General features: G+C 40.6%; 1 protein-coding gene across 1 annotated transcript in view; it reads left to right on the forward strand.

Annotated features, from left to right (window-relative positions):
- Positions 1-14,699, forward strand: part of C20H12orf42 (chromosome 20 C12orf42 homolog) — a 151,415-nt gene extending 136,716 nt beyond the window's left edge. The window contains exons 5-6 of the mRNA XM_036169506.1: positions 10,146-10,511; positions 14,263-14,699. Coding sequence (XP_036025399.1) covers positions 10,146-10,511; positions 14,263-14,699 — 803 coding nt within the window. The remainder of the gene's footprint in view (positions 1-10,145; positions 10,512-14,262) is intronic.
- Positions 14,700-15,172: the final 473 nt, after the last annotated feature.

Genomic DNA, 15,172 nt, shown 5'->3' on the forward strand with positions numbered 1-15,172 from the left:
TTCTGCTTCTTGTATGTTTTACTCCACATCTTTTAAGAGACAATAAACTTTTACCTTTAAACAATAATATGCGGTTGCCATCACCTCATCCCCACTGAACAGAGAACTTTCTCCACCCAAGATTGACAAGAAAGAGAGTTTATCTTGTGGTCTTTCATGCGCTGTCAAATGCATGGGACACCACTGAGCTCCATTCAGTTCCGCCTTTGGCTTCACTTTGTTTAACCTTTAACTAAAAGATACAGTGTTGCCATGAGGCAGACCCTGGGCATCTTCTTCCAATTGCATTCATAGTCCAAACCTTCCTGATGGGTTTTACATCCACCCCTTGGTGTTTTCTAACAAGAATACTCAAGATGCTGGCATGTTCTTTCTCTTTTTAGAGCAGAAAGCTATGCCTGTTGGAAGCAGATGCTATTTGGCTTAATGATTATATGTTCTTAAATTGGTATTTTAATTGGATTGCCTAGTTATTGAAATCCCCTGTGTCCCCAAGGTATATTCCTCAAATACTGTCTCTCACCATAATGTCTGCTTCTTCTTCAAAGGAGCAAAAGATGTATAAAGAGGTGATCATCACTCAAGACCATTTGCCTCATTGCGTCAGCTGTCAGCCCACTACATTTATTTAGACAACAGTAGGTTCGGACAGAACACGTAAAGCTCTCTTTCTCAGCTGTGAAATATGATGGATGTGCCATACTGATGACCTTTACACAGGCCACATGTTAATATTCAGGACCTCCCTTTTGTTGGACCTGAACAATGGCTGTCATTAAGAAAGCTTGGCTTGCCAATATGCCCTCTGTTATGATGCGGGACCACTCCTGATTGGTCACCAGGAAGTGTCATGTGCCTTTGATGGAAATGACATGGAAGATGTATGGTCAAAGTGCTGTGCTCAGCACCACTGCTGTGCAGAGGAGAAAACCACCATGACCCAAATAGCCCTGCACTCAAACAATGTCGCACCAACCAAAGACAACGTATTGGGAAGAAAAATGCTTGTAAACTGCATGTGTTAGAAGATGTATTGGCCAGACGGCCATAGGGCAATCTTTGAACTATTGAAATCTTTAGAAATATTGTTTGGTTCTGAAACAATACTTACAAACATAATTAATCAAACATAGATGGTTTATTTTCAGGCCTTCCACGGCGTGTTGCTTTAATGCAAGAATAGGTCAGTTGGGTTCTTTTTACCATTTCATGGAGCCGTGCAAGAACTCAGCATGCAGACTCATGTTCATACAAGTTGAAGCGCTAAATTTCAAAATAATATCGACACAGATCTCTGGTAATGCCATCAACAAAGGCTGGGGTTGGAGGTAGCCTGAATTCCTTTTTCAATGGTTTCTGATTCCATGTGTAATGTTTTCCTTCCCATTTTCCTTTATTCACCAGAATCATTTATTCATGCCACCAATTATGAACCATCTCAGATGAATTTCTGTGACTTTAGTAATAGACACTCCAGGCTTTTCTTATAGAGTAAATGCAATGAAGAATGTTTTTTTCTGGACCATTAAGTTCTGTGATTTTAAGTGTTTTTAAATATCCCTCCCTGTTTTCCTGTATACTTTCATGTTTAAAAAGATGGATTGCAGCAGTGCATGTGTTCAAGTGGGCAAAATGAGAGCCGTGAAGAGTTTCATAGAGGGCCGAGCACTCTTCTAGGTGGTAACAAGCAGGAAGCAGGAAGCCTTTTGATGCCAGTTGTGGCTGAAGCTAAGTCAATCGTTAAGATGAAGGAATCATCCAAGTAATTCCTGGCATGCAAAATAGTTTTAGACCAGACCGGGATTGTGTGAGTCCAGCCTCTGAAGGTCAGCTCCTGGTTATTCATTTCAAGGCAGACTGTCAACGCTTTGGATTACCTTTGTATTCTGTCTTTCCCCACTTTGTTCTGCTGGGCTCTGTCCCTGTGCTCCAGCTGGTTAGAAAACAGAACAGGAGAGAGAGAGAAGGGATGGAAACTCCGGCCATAATTATACAAGTGCATACCATTCCAGGGAAAGATTTAGGAAAACACAAAGTAAAAGCACAGTGGAAGCATTGTCTTACGTTCACCAAGACGGCCACAAACAAAGAACAACAAATGTTGACTACAAGCAGCTGCAAGGACTGACAAAATGTAGAACAGCAGCAAGTTGAGTAGACTTGTGCTGGGAGTGTAAGTGGGTAGGGACATTCGGATGAAGTAAGTAGTCTGTAATAAGGTCAGCCTGTCTATGGCTTGGCTACTTTACTCCCAGAGAAGCAGAGAACGTGCCTTCATGACCTTTTGCTGGAGAACCATGTGGTCCAATAATGTCAAGAGAAGGTATATATATCCTTCCCCCTCAAAGGCAGGGATGGGCACCCTTGCATACAGCAGGGGGCCTGAGTCATGACAAATGGCCACCTTGTGACTACTTCATTTTCTCACATTCATGGCAGACATCAGTGAACCTCAACACAAGTCCTCAAATTCTTTTAAAAATTGGTATCACAATTTTTTTATTTGATGAACTGTTGTTTGAGACAAACCTTGCCTGAGCCCTCCTGGCTTGGGGACAGGCACCATGGTTACTAGAGCTGGGGTGGTGAGTGTGGTGAGCTGACAGATGTGGGCCAGTCCCTAGGCAATACGCAGGAAGAGGAGCCTGATGAAGTGAGCATGGAGGATGGCAGCCTTCATACTGATGAGTATCCATCAGAGAGGGCAAGTGACTCATTCCCTCATTTGTCCTACCTATAACAAAGTTTTGAGTGTCTAGTAAAAACCAGGCATACAATTAAGAATTTGCATTTGCCTTCACCAAACTTGCATTCTGGTGAGGGGATTAAACTTAGAAGCAACCATGTATATTCCATGTTATGTTAATTTGAAAGGTGAATCAGAGAAAAGAGTCGGATATGTGGCAAAGGAGGCCATTTTGGAATGAAGTTGGGACTATATTTTGTTTCAGAAGTTAACTGTTGGGTCAACTAACAGGGGAAAAAAGACTATTGTATTTGTCTTTTCTCCAAGTTCTGTCTTTCTTCATGAGATTTGAATTTATGATCTATACCCTTTTCCTTCTCTCTAAATAATTTCCTTTAACATCTCTTGCAGGAAAGTGCTACTGGGAAAGAATCCTTCAATTGCTTTGTGGCCATTGCTGTTCTCAGAAATTTTCAATTTGTCCTTTAATGTTAAATGATAATTTTTTGGGGATATAGACTATGTTTTTATTTTTGTCTTTCAACACTTCAACAATTTGAATATTTTATTTCACCTTTCCATTATGTGGCTCCTAATTTCTGTTTTGAATTTAATATAATATAATTTTAATTAAGAAATGACAATACCATGTATATTGTATATAAATGATGCTTTGAAATATATATAATTATCGACTGGCTCAAATATACATATAATCACCTTATACGTTATTTTCTGTTTTTGTGATGTGAACAGTTAAATCTATTCTTGTGGTGACTTTTGAAACAGATTGTTATTAAATATTCTCACTGTCATTTATCATAGGTCCCTCCCTGTGATTCTTTTTCTGGCTCTCATTTAAGATAGTGTTCTCTCTTCCTTGGCTTATTTCAAGAGTCTTTCTCTTTAGTGCTTGGGAAATGGCTCAGTGTATAACCTTTCTGCTGCTCAAGCACAGAGCCCTGGGAAGGTAGAGACAGATAGACTCCTGGGAGTCTCTGGCCAGTTTAGCTGATTCAGCAAGCTTTCCAAGCCAGTGAGAGACACTGTCTCAAAACAAAACAAAACAAAAACAAAAACAAAACAAAAACAAAAAACAAAAAACAAAAACAAAAAACAAAACAAAACAAACAAGGTAGATGATACCTCAGGAATGACACTGGAAGTTGTCCATACACACAAACACCCATGAACACATGTACCTGCATGAACAACACGCACACATGCACATGTGCACACATGCACAAACATGTTTACGTGTTTGTTTTTACTCCTTGTGTTTGACTTTTGCAGTTTAAAAATGATATTCTCAGGTGGAGGATTTCAGTCTCCGTTTTGCATTAATCTTGCTTGATATTCTTTTAGATGCTGGCCTCTGTTGTCTGTCATTGACTTTTGAAAGTCACATCTTCAAACAGCCACCCTTACTCTTATTCTTCAGAGAGAACCTACATATTGAAATTTTTGAGTTCTCATCCAACTTCATTCTCAATCTTCCTAATGCTACCACCCTTTAATACAGTTCCTCATGTTGTGGCGACCCTCAAACATAGAATTATTTTTGTTGCTACTTCATGACTGTAATTTTGCAGCTGTTATGAAGTGTAACGGAAATATCTGTGTTTTCCAATCGTCTGAGATAAGCCCTGTGAAAGCGAGGGTCACAACCCACAGGTTGAGAACCTGTGTACTGGAGGGAGACAATGGTAAGGCTTAGGATGTGTGGGAAGTTTCTGTAATCTCATTTTGTGATTAAGTCCCAGGCTCAGGCCATGAGATGTGCAAGTACTGGTTAGGTTGTTTGTTTCCCTTTTAGTTAGACAGGGAGCATGAAAGGGGAGTAGCATGGGAAAATTTTCTCCCTTAGTTAGAATAAAGTGTTGCCATGCTTTCGTCGTGGAGAACATTCTGCTTTTGTTTTTGCAAAGCTCCTTTATCCCATCTCCCTGTCACAACCTTGAAGAGATCATTCTCACAAATTCACCTTGAGAATGTAGTAGAGTTTTTTTTTTTTTTTTTTTTTTTAGGTAAAATCCACTAAAATGTAGGAACCACCTGAAACAGGTCTCCAGGTCTAAACTCTCAAGTTCATCCATAGCCAGCTGCCAGTGACTGATCAAGTTTACTATTTCAGTGTTCCCACCAGTTCATGGCTGCACTGGTAACTTCTCCAGGCAAGCAAATCCAAGATTGACCTGTTGGATTCAGCTGTCTCTCCAGAGTTTGGGGGTGGAAGTTTTCCCCGAAAACTCAGTTCTCTGACGGGTTTAGAGAAAGTCATTGCCACTATAAGGATCAGCATGTTAGTTTCCAAGCTTTACATGGTGGAGTTGAAACTACAAGACCATCTCATTCACTTTCCCCAGCACTTTTATTATTATAACCCCCGCCTTTCAGGTGAAAGGCTGTCCAAGCCCTTCGTAAGTTGGCCAAGTTTGCTAAGCCCAAGCTACTACACCCATCTGGGTTCCCATTTCCTCTTACCTGCATGGCAACCAGCAGCCTTCTACCTGTCTGCCACCTGTGTCTCATCCTAATCATGTTCCTCTGTGAGTCACATGTGACCTCTAGACTCCTCTCCAGTCCCTTCCAGCTTACTTTATGTCAGCCATAGGGACTGTTTCCAATGATCAGGATGGCATTTTTCTTTACTCCTGAAGTGAGCAGACCCTTTTCAGACTCCAGGTCTTCTGAGATGGAATGTCACTGCCCCATGTCACTATCCAGGAATCTCTGTCTCAGCCTTTTGGCTTTTCCTTGATACTATTTTGATACTATTCATTATTTATAGCCATTTCACTGGGTTGTTTTTCTTTCCTGTAATACATAGTAGTTAGTTGTTATGCCTCATGAGGGTAAGGATCTCATATTATTCTCTTGCATCACAAGATCAAGTATAAGGTAAGGCACATAGTAGGTTTTCAACAAACATTTTTGAATGAAGGAGTACATAAGATGAGTTTCTGGTCTGTTGAATGTATATTTTTTCAGAATTTTTTCAGGAGGTGTAGAGAGGGAGGTGTGTGTGTGTGTGTGTGTGTGTGTGTGTGTGTGTGTGTGTGTGCATGATATGTGTGTTCTGTCTACATGTTCATTTGTATGTATGTATGTGTACAGATACACATGTATGTGCATGCATGTGGAGGTGATAGCTTGACATCAGATGTCTTCTTCAATGCGTTACACTATTTTTTCAGGAAGGGTCTCTATTGAACCTGGATATCACCAGACTGGGCATGCTGGTGAGACAGCAAGCTCCACAGATCCTCCTGTCTCTGCCTCTTCAGTACTGTGATTACAGGTGGCAACTGCTATACCTGGCTTTCAGGGGATTAGAACTCAGGTCCTCATGCTTACGTGGCAACCAATGGACTGAGCCCTCTCCACAGCCTTTGAGAAAGGACAGTTGTTTTTAACTAACAGCAATAAGAACAGCTAAGATATGTACTTTCTATTGCCTGGCATTGCTCTAAGCCTTATTTTATTAAATAATTTATCTTATTCCAAGGTACATAATTTCCAGTTTATGAGAGCACTTAAGTAAGGGCCAAAGTATAGATTTGACTCCAACAGTCTAGACTCCGGGCTTGTGTGTGCTTGACCTCAAACCTCCATCATCTCTCAGAGCCTGATGCATCCTGACACATCTCTTGTACTCAAACTCATTAGCTCAATCATGAGTCTTAGTCCATAACTGGAAGTAAAGTTGAGTGAGGGGCAACAAACATTCTTATGGTCTAGGAATACCTTTAGAAGGTATACTGCAGGAGGATTTTTGTTTGTCTTAATAGAATGGAGAGTATATTTATGATCAATGTTTGATTTTAGATGTGAGAAAACAAAAGCAAGTAGGTGACACCTAAATGCTATAATGAACTTAGGGGAACTAATTGCCTTTAGGTCTTAGGTTGGTGTCTCTGCCAGTCTTTCATGGCACAAGCATGACTGTTGAGGAAAGAGATAAAGTCTGGGAAGCAAAGACACATGGAAGCTGAGAAGAACGGCTGTGTGAAGGGATGGAAACCATACTTTGTGTATCTAAAATGGCCCAAAGACATGGAAGTTAACATGTTTGTCCTTGTATTGAATTAAAAAATGAATATACAAGCTTGGTCTCAATAGTGAGTTCCAGGCCCTCTAGGCCTGTTCCCACTCCACCTCCCCCAAAGAATATACCAGCATCTATCATGATTTATCAAAATGACTCTGCAACTCCAAGAGAACTCAAAGAGAAGTTGCCTTGGTAAAATGCTTTCAGCTCTTAGGTTTATTTTATTTTGTCTTTAAACCTCCTGTCTGACACAATATTATTTAAAAATGAAGTTAGTAACTGATAGAAGATCCGTGATGCAAATAAGAGACTGAGTTACTTGTGCAGTGAGATGACTGACACATTTTCAGCACATCACCTCTACCACCACCACCACCACAGCACAACTGTCTGGAATGGATAAAATATAGGTTCCTAAACAGCAGCCTGAAAGTGTGGTTTGAGTGAGGGATCTCATATGAAGTATGCATAGGTTCAAATCCTGGTTCTACTAGTTTTATTCACCATTGGTTTTATTCTACCTTTTGAAAATGAGGATATCCACTTCCCTGTGTTAGACATACTGCTGGCACTATTTTATTTTTATGGCTATGGCATGGATAATAGAGCAGGCCTAGTCTGTGGTCAGTGCCCAGAACTTGTTAGCTGACATCATCATAGATACTTCATCAAGCCAAGGATATTGCATTTATGTGTATCCTTGGGTAGGTACCACCAAGCATGTACTATGAAGGAGCAAAACAAAACTTACCCCAAATTCGAAGACCTGGATCCTGCTTTCAGCTCAGCTAGTGATACGGTCAAGATGACTATTTTTTTCTCAGCCTCAATTTCTCAGTAAAATTTGTAAGCCAGAGAGGTTTATTGAGCTCAAGTGATAGGATTGATATGAAAACAAGTAAAATGTAAAGGAATACTCAAGTTATATGGAGTATATATGCTGGATTCTGAGATGTTGTCTGGATGAAGAAGATGTCTGAAGAGGAAGATCATATTGACTTTTCAGCTCGTATTCATGATTATTTCTGTGAATAAAAATGACAAGAGCCTTGGAAACTAATTGACACAGATAAAGGACTCTCTACACTAATGATATACTTTAAACCACAAACGGTCCTCACTGCGCAGATGCTTGGGTCCCTCTCACTGGGTTTGCCAATGGTAGAACATGATCTGTATTTTAAAAAATGTCCAATATATTGTTGTCTAACATATATTATTGAATGTGCAGCCAGGGTTAGAAAACAATTAATTAGACTTAGGTGTGTAACCTACCAAGAAGTGCTGGACTTGAAGCCACAGGCTGTGGGATTTGTCTTAAATTTTGTCACTAACTAGGAAGGAAAATTAAGAAAAAAGTCATTGAAGATTGCAAAAGATCTTGAACACTTTCTCTCTCTATTTAAGACCAAGACAACTGGTTGTTAAATTAATCTAGGTCATCTGAAGTGGTATCATAGGAGATTCCAGAAACAGATTTGTGAATCTGTAAAATTAGCAGAATGTGATTTTGAGGCTTCAGTTCATTTTCCTGTAAGTCAACTGATACATTTTGTCTTGAAAATGAGTGCTTGTATTGACTAATATCTAACCTCTGGTAGAGTCTTAAAAATATTGGTTGAATAATTAAATAATCACAATGACCACCCAACATTTTGGCCTTACCCACCTCACATGGAATAATCTGAAAGTCTAGTCAAAGAACACTAAGAACAGAATGTGAAGACATTGCACTAAGCCACAATTTCTAAGAAACTGCCATCAAAATTCGGTCCTGGAGCTTCTGGAAGGCTTAAAGCCTCAGCAAGAGTTCACTGGCGGTATACATCATAGGGCCAAGCACAGGGAAGACTCTGCTTGCCTTGGGAGTAAGTAGAAATGTTGGGAGGGGTATAAGAATGGACAAATCTTATTTTTATCTAATTACCAAATTCAATCTTCTTGCAATTCTGTTTTGCATAAATAAAAACATAAATTTTGACTTATTTTTCAGATATGATTTTCTCATCTCAGAACAGTAGTAAAAGTCAGTGAAAGTACTGCAACTTGAAGCTGTGTGTGAATCATGGTTTTCTGCAAATCACAGCTCAATAGCCTGGGAAATGTAATTTACACAGTCTCAATTGTTCATTCATAAAATACGGAGAATTACAACTACTTGAGAACAGATTAGACAGTGTGCATAATGTATTTAGAGTATAGTTAACATTTAGAAAATAAATGTTAAATATCAACATTATTACATTGTAAAGGTAAGCTTATATGAAAGAATAATTCTTAAATGTAGAGATGTAAAGCACACATTGTTTTCAAACAACAAAATTTCAAGAAAATAAACCAAAATTGGCAGTTCAAAAGATGGAATTTCTATGAACCATTAATTAGACAAAAATAAAATTACATGGGTTCTGGGATATCCAACTCAGATCCTCATGCTTGCAAGGCAAACCCTTTCCTGGATAAGCCACCCCACAGCCCTCTAAAGCAGCCTTCAACAGTATGTTTTTTCACCTTGCTAGTGCATCTAACAAAGAGACTGGCCCACTGGACTTGTGCTTTGGGCTTGAGGTTCTGGGCTAAAGTTCTAACTCTGTTAAGTTGTATTTATGTGATCTTGAACCTGTTACCTGTTCTAAGTGTATATTGGCTTCTTGGGGTATTGTAAGAAATGGTCACACAAAGTGGGTGGCTTAAAATAACAGAAATTTATTCATTCCATTCTGGAGGCTAGAAGTCCCAAATCAAGGTGTCTGCCTTGGTACGCTTCCTCTGAAAGCTCTAGAGATGGGTTATTTGCTTCTTCATTCTAGAAGCTTCTCATGTTCTTTGACTCCTGTCTCCATCTTCACTGGGCTTCACCTATACCTGTGTCTCCATGAGGAATGCTTGTGTGTGTCTCTGCTTTATAATAAGGATAAATAAGATGAACTTCATATTTAATTATATTTTTAGAAACTTTATTCCCAAATGAGGTCACATGTGCAGATATTGAAGGCCACATGCACCGGTGTACAGGTATTGCAAATTAGAACTTCAATACAGCTTTTTTTGTGGCAGGAACTTATTCAAGCCAGTTTTCAGACTATGAAATGGAGATAATAATAGTTTCAGTTAGCTGTTTCTTTTGCAAGGGTTAAGTGGCAACTATGTCCAGGGCATCCTACAGTGCCTGCTACATACCTCTGACTCAGAGTATTCACAGCCCTTTATGTCTCTCTCCACACTCTTTCTATCATTTTTTTCTTCCATGTAGATACCCCAGTTCCTGTCATGGTCATTTATTTTTGCTCAGGTTTGAAACAGAAAACACACACAAAGCCAAATATAACTTGATCCATGCTTCCATTCATTAATCTAGAAGATGATTTTGAAGTGATCCTTTCAAACTAATTTATTTCCCTTTTACAGGATGTGTAGAAGGGACTCATAGTCCAGTGACAGGTAAAAGACCACTTTACACTCACCAGAACACAGTCCCCAAGTCTCCCATGAGCACAGTTTCTTTCAAAGAAGAAATTCATGGAGAAGCCTGTTCTTCGCTGTCACCATCCAGGGAAATGGATAAAGGTGATTTGGTCTTTACTGTCAAAAAGAGAATGCAGAAGCAACCTAGAGGACCACCCAAGCAGGCCTGGACCAGCTCACTTCTGGAAAAGCAAGCTACAAATAAACCTCTTGAAAGATCACACTCAGTGAATCCCACTTCCTCAGAAGCTGCAGGTAGACACATACCATGTCAGAACCATCTCTTGGGCAACTCCAAGGGAGATTCTGGTAGGTATCACATTGTGGTTTCTAACGTTTCTTGTCTCAATTTTCTGGTTTTAACTACAATATAAACGAAACCACAGGTTATTGAATCAATGGTGAACCATATTCTAGAAGTGTGACAAGAGCTGTATTGGTGAGACCTTAGGCTACTTGTTGACAAGCATTACATTTGAGGAGATATCAGGTGCATATTGATGACAAGTTATTGATAAGTCAGTCAGGTGTTGCACCAAATAGTAGCAGTGACATCATTATAGCCCCCATATATGTATAGACTCTATGTTGAGCATTTTATTTACAAAACCAACACACAACATTTAGGCAGCAGACTTCCTACTTTACAAATAAAGAAGCTGTGAATTAATAGGGTAGGGTAATATGTGTGATAATTAAGTGTTTCAACTTTAACTACCATAGTAGGAAAGATTATTAAAAGTAAAGAAACAAAATATGGGGAAATAGTTCAGTGGCTAAGGTATTTGAAAGGCCTGAGTTTGAATCTCTAGAACCCATGTGAGCCGGGCATATGGGCACGTGTCTGTGATCTCAGTGGTTCAAGTGTGAGAATGAGAGGCCGAGGAGACACGGGAATCTTTGGAAGCTCACAGAACAGCAACCAGCCTGGACAGTGGTGAAAGAAAAACAGAAAAAATGGGGAGGGTGTCTCCAACAGATGAGGTTGTCCGCTGACCTTCACACACATGCTGTTGCATGCACAAGTCTGTGTGCACCCACGTGTGTTTACACATGCACGCATACGGTAGGCATACAGGTACACAGGCATATACCTGGGTGCACAAACACAATACTTTTAAATGGAACATAAGAAAAGGGTTTTGGAATTGAAGATTCGCTCAAGTCTCAGCTCTCTCCCACATCAATTCTGTAGCCATGATACAGTTCCATGGGTGTTTCTTGAGCTTAGTCTTTTCATCCATAAATCAAGGATAATTAGTGCTATGAAGACTACTTTTACTTGGAGGGTTCATTTTAAAAAATTCCCTGAACGCAGTAGAGACTGTATGGTGTTGGTGGTGTTTATATCTAGGAACTGTTATATAGAAGGATTGGATTGGTGTTATGTAGCCTTTTTGTAATTTTTTTTGGGGGGGAGGAGGAGAGAGATTTCACTCCAAATGTTAAGACAGGTTCTGTAAGATGGTCTGCTGACACTGAGTCAGAGAACCTTTTGTTTCTGGGATGTTGGACCCAATGATGGGAAGCAGATTATGCCAGTTGGTCAACACTTCTTAAAAAATGTATGTGTGTATATGTTTATGTGCATACAGGTGCACATGCATACCTGCATGCATGTGTACGTGTGTGTGTGTGTGTGTGTGTGTGTGTGTGTGTGTGTGTGTGTGTGTAGGTCAGAGGAAAACCTCATATCTCATTCTTAGGAGTCTGCCTCCTTTTGAGACAGGGTTCATAGGTCCAAATCTCCCTAATTAGGTTAGACTGGCTAGCCAGAGAATCCTGGGGACCCTCCCATCTCCACCACCCCCAACTCTGAGATTGTAAATACCTGTTCCCACAGCAGGCATTGTCACATGGGCTCTGGGGATCTAACCCAGGTCCTCATGCCTATGAGGCAAGCAGTCTATCAACCAAGCCATCTCTCCAGCCTGGTTAACTTTTTGAGTCTTGCTCTGTAAAAGGCAATGTTCCGATGTGAACATGCACCTTCAGCTCTACTCCAAATGATCCTTCCACTGAGATAGAAAATGTGACTTTCTCATGCCATAGTAGCAGATTTGGAGGCTGTTGGGGTTCTGCTTCTGTAGGGTTGAGGTCAGGATTCAAGCCTCCTACCCCAACTCCGGGTTGGAACATCCTTGTACTAACAAGTTAACAGGGGAATAAATGGTGATTCTTCAGCCTTAAGCACTTTCTATGTTCTCAGTGCTTAACACTTTGTGTGATCTTCCCTCAGACATTCAACTAGTTTATTTCTCCATAGTCAAGTCTTTAGTGAAGTTTGACAATCTTGGTCCTTCATAAGTTTTATTTTTGCTTTATTTTTCTCTTAGGATTTAGCACCAAATTAAGACTTCTAAGCTTTCTTATTTCTTATTCATGAGTCAGCTTCCTTCTCCTTTCCCCTCCTCTCCCCACAAAGAGACTGTAGGCTATGTAAGTGCAGAGATAATGTTCGCCTCATTCTCTTTTGTGTCCCTGATGTCTTGAATGCTGTTGGGTCCCTACCAGGTCCACATATGTTAGTCAATGAAGAAATTAATGAACAAATTTAATTTCACCAGCAATCAAGTGCCACAAATAGTGGGAGCTCCATGTTCCCTGTGAGAACACAGAAATTCAGGGCAGCTGATGTTTCAGGACTGGACTCTGATGGCCTGGATTTTGTTAGACTCCACCGTCACACTGAACCTCCTGCTGGTCCAATGCATCATCATGATTACTGGAGTCCTTCAAAGGAAAGGATGTCCTTTTTCAGCTTAAGAGATAGGAGAACATGCTCTGCCTAGCTCATGTCCTATCTGCTGAATTTCAGAATTTCAGTAGATTCTTCATGTACTGAATATGGACAATAATTAAATATATACTATTTATATACTAGGGCTGGAAGTCCATAATAACAGTTATTATTAGGAGCTTGCACAGCACCGAGTTTGAAAGCCTTCACTTACTTAGACCTTTGGAAGTGTTCCATTTTTTTTTTTTTTTTTTTTTTTTTTTCCGAGACAGGGTTTCTCTGTAGCTTTGGAGCCTGTCCTGGAACTTGCTTTGTAGACCAGGCTGGCCTTGAACTCACAGAGATCCACCTGCCTCTCCCTCCTGAGTGCTGGGATTACAGGCATGCACCACCACTGCCGTGGGAAGTGTTCCATTTTTATGTCCAGGAATAATTCTTACTTTGGATCAACCAGATTCAGTAAGCTGTTGTTTTGTTTTGTTTGTTTGACAGGTACATTGAGTGCACAGTGGAAGATCAGTACCTACTAGGCACAAAGCAATGTGGTGGGAATCCACTTTAACTCCTTAGAGATATACTGGCTATTTGACACCCAGTGTTAGGTGACACTGTGCATTCTGATTTTATTCTATTTTGAACTGGAAAATAATTCTGTGGGTTGTTTCAAATATTTTAGGATTTTCCCTGTTACTAAAAAGCCCATTAGAGAACTGCAGGAAATGATTTAAAGAGTATAAATTATGTTAATTTATTAGTGAAGGACTAGACTTCTAATGTGTGTAGATCATGTGTAGAGTTTCTCAAACTAAAATGGAAGACTAGATACATAAAATGCATATAACACTGGAAGTGTGATTGGGGAAAGAATAAAAATTCAATTTGATATTAATGTCAGCATGAGGGTGTGGTGTTGGGTAGACTCAGCTTCGGGGCCATCTATTTTGTGTTTTCGTTTCAGCTGGCTTTACAGTTTCTAATAAAATTCATGGCATAGCTCACTTCTGAGTTTCCTTTCAGATCCCCAGCTGTCAGTCTGAGCGGGCCGTTGATCCTCGCTAGCACATCTATCGTGATTTCTCTTTACCAACTTCCCAGAGTCAGAAGCTCCTGTGCCGCCTTAGTCACCAAGCAAGCCCTTCTCTTTCTCTCGGAAGGTTTGAACAGGTTCCCTTGAAACCGTTCTTGCCAGCAAAGGACTAGTCAGTGATTGGACTGTGTGACAGCGTGGTCAGGGGATTTTCTTCTCTCTCTCCATCCCAGCCGCAGTCCCGTGACCCTTGTCTAGGCTCAGGTTCTAGTATCACTTTGCTTGACTTCCAGGTCCTGTGTTGAGACCCTTCACCGCCATCGGCCTCTGCAGAAGTACCAGCCAGAACTCCTTTTCCCCACAGATCAACTATAAGACTTCCTTGGAATCTGAGCAGCAGAATCAAGTGGCAGCCTCGAGATCCTGGACAAACACAGATTCCTTAAGCGTCCGCGGAAGTGCAATCGGAAGGGGCTTGGTTGCAGTAACACCAGAGATGACCCCCAAACATTCTCATATCGCCAAAGAACATAGGTCAGAGACAGCTCTCGCCTTCCGTGGCCGTGCAGCCCAGGAGCCCCTGCCTATGCTCGTGGGCTCTTCTACCCATTTATTTTCCAGGAAGTTAATGAAGGTTTGCTCCTCAGCAGCCCCGCGCCCACCTCGGGGCTCCCTTAGGGCTTGTTCACAGACTCTTTCGAGGCCGGTGGTGAATGCTCACTTACACTGACTGCTGAGAAAGAATTGTTCTGCTAGCATGGCCCATCTTCCAATCAATGCCTGCTCCGAACAACAGAAAGGGCCTCAGATGTATTGGGTTTCCATAGAACCATTGTTAGGCTTTGTGAAGCATTTTTGAACCTAATAAATAATGTCAAAAGTCTCTATCGAAGCCAAAAAATGTTCTTTTTGAAGCATTTGTAATAGTATTTTGCTCTACCCTGGTCTCCCACTGTTACAAAGAATCTGCACTGCACAATAAGGATCGGTTGCACGGCGTGCCGCTTTGCAGCGTGGCCTGCTGGGAAGGTCAGGCTTTTGTTTTGCTGATACAGGTAAAAGGTTTCATTTGCCAGCCTCTGTTTAGGGCTAAGGATAGTTTCTAAGGGCCTTTAGGATGTCTAAGCAGACGTTTGGAAAACATAATCGAATGCCTGTAATTTAATAGTTAACATGAAATTTGATTACACCAGAAGTGCCTAG

The sequence above is a fragment of the Onychomys torridus genome, chromosome 20 (genome assembly GCF_903995425.1).
Source record: "Onychomys torridus chromosome 20, mOncTor1.1, whole genome shotgun sequence".
Taxonomy (NCBI): Eukaryota; Metazoa; Chordata; class Mammalia; order Rodentia; family Cricetidae; genus Onychomys; species Onychomys torridus.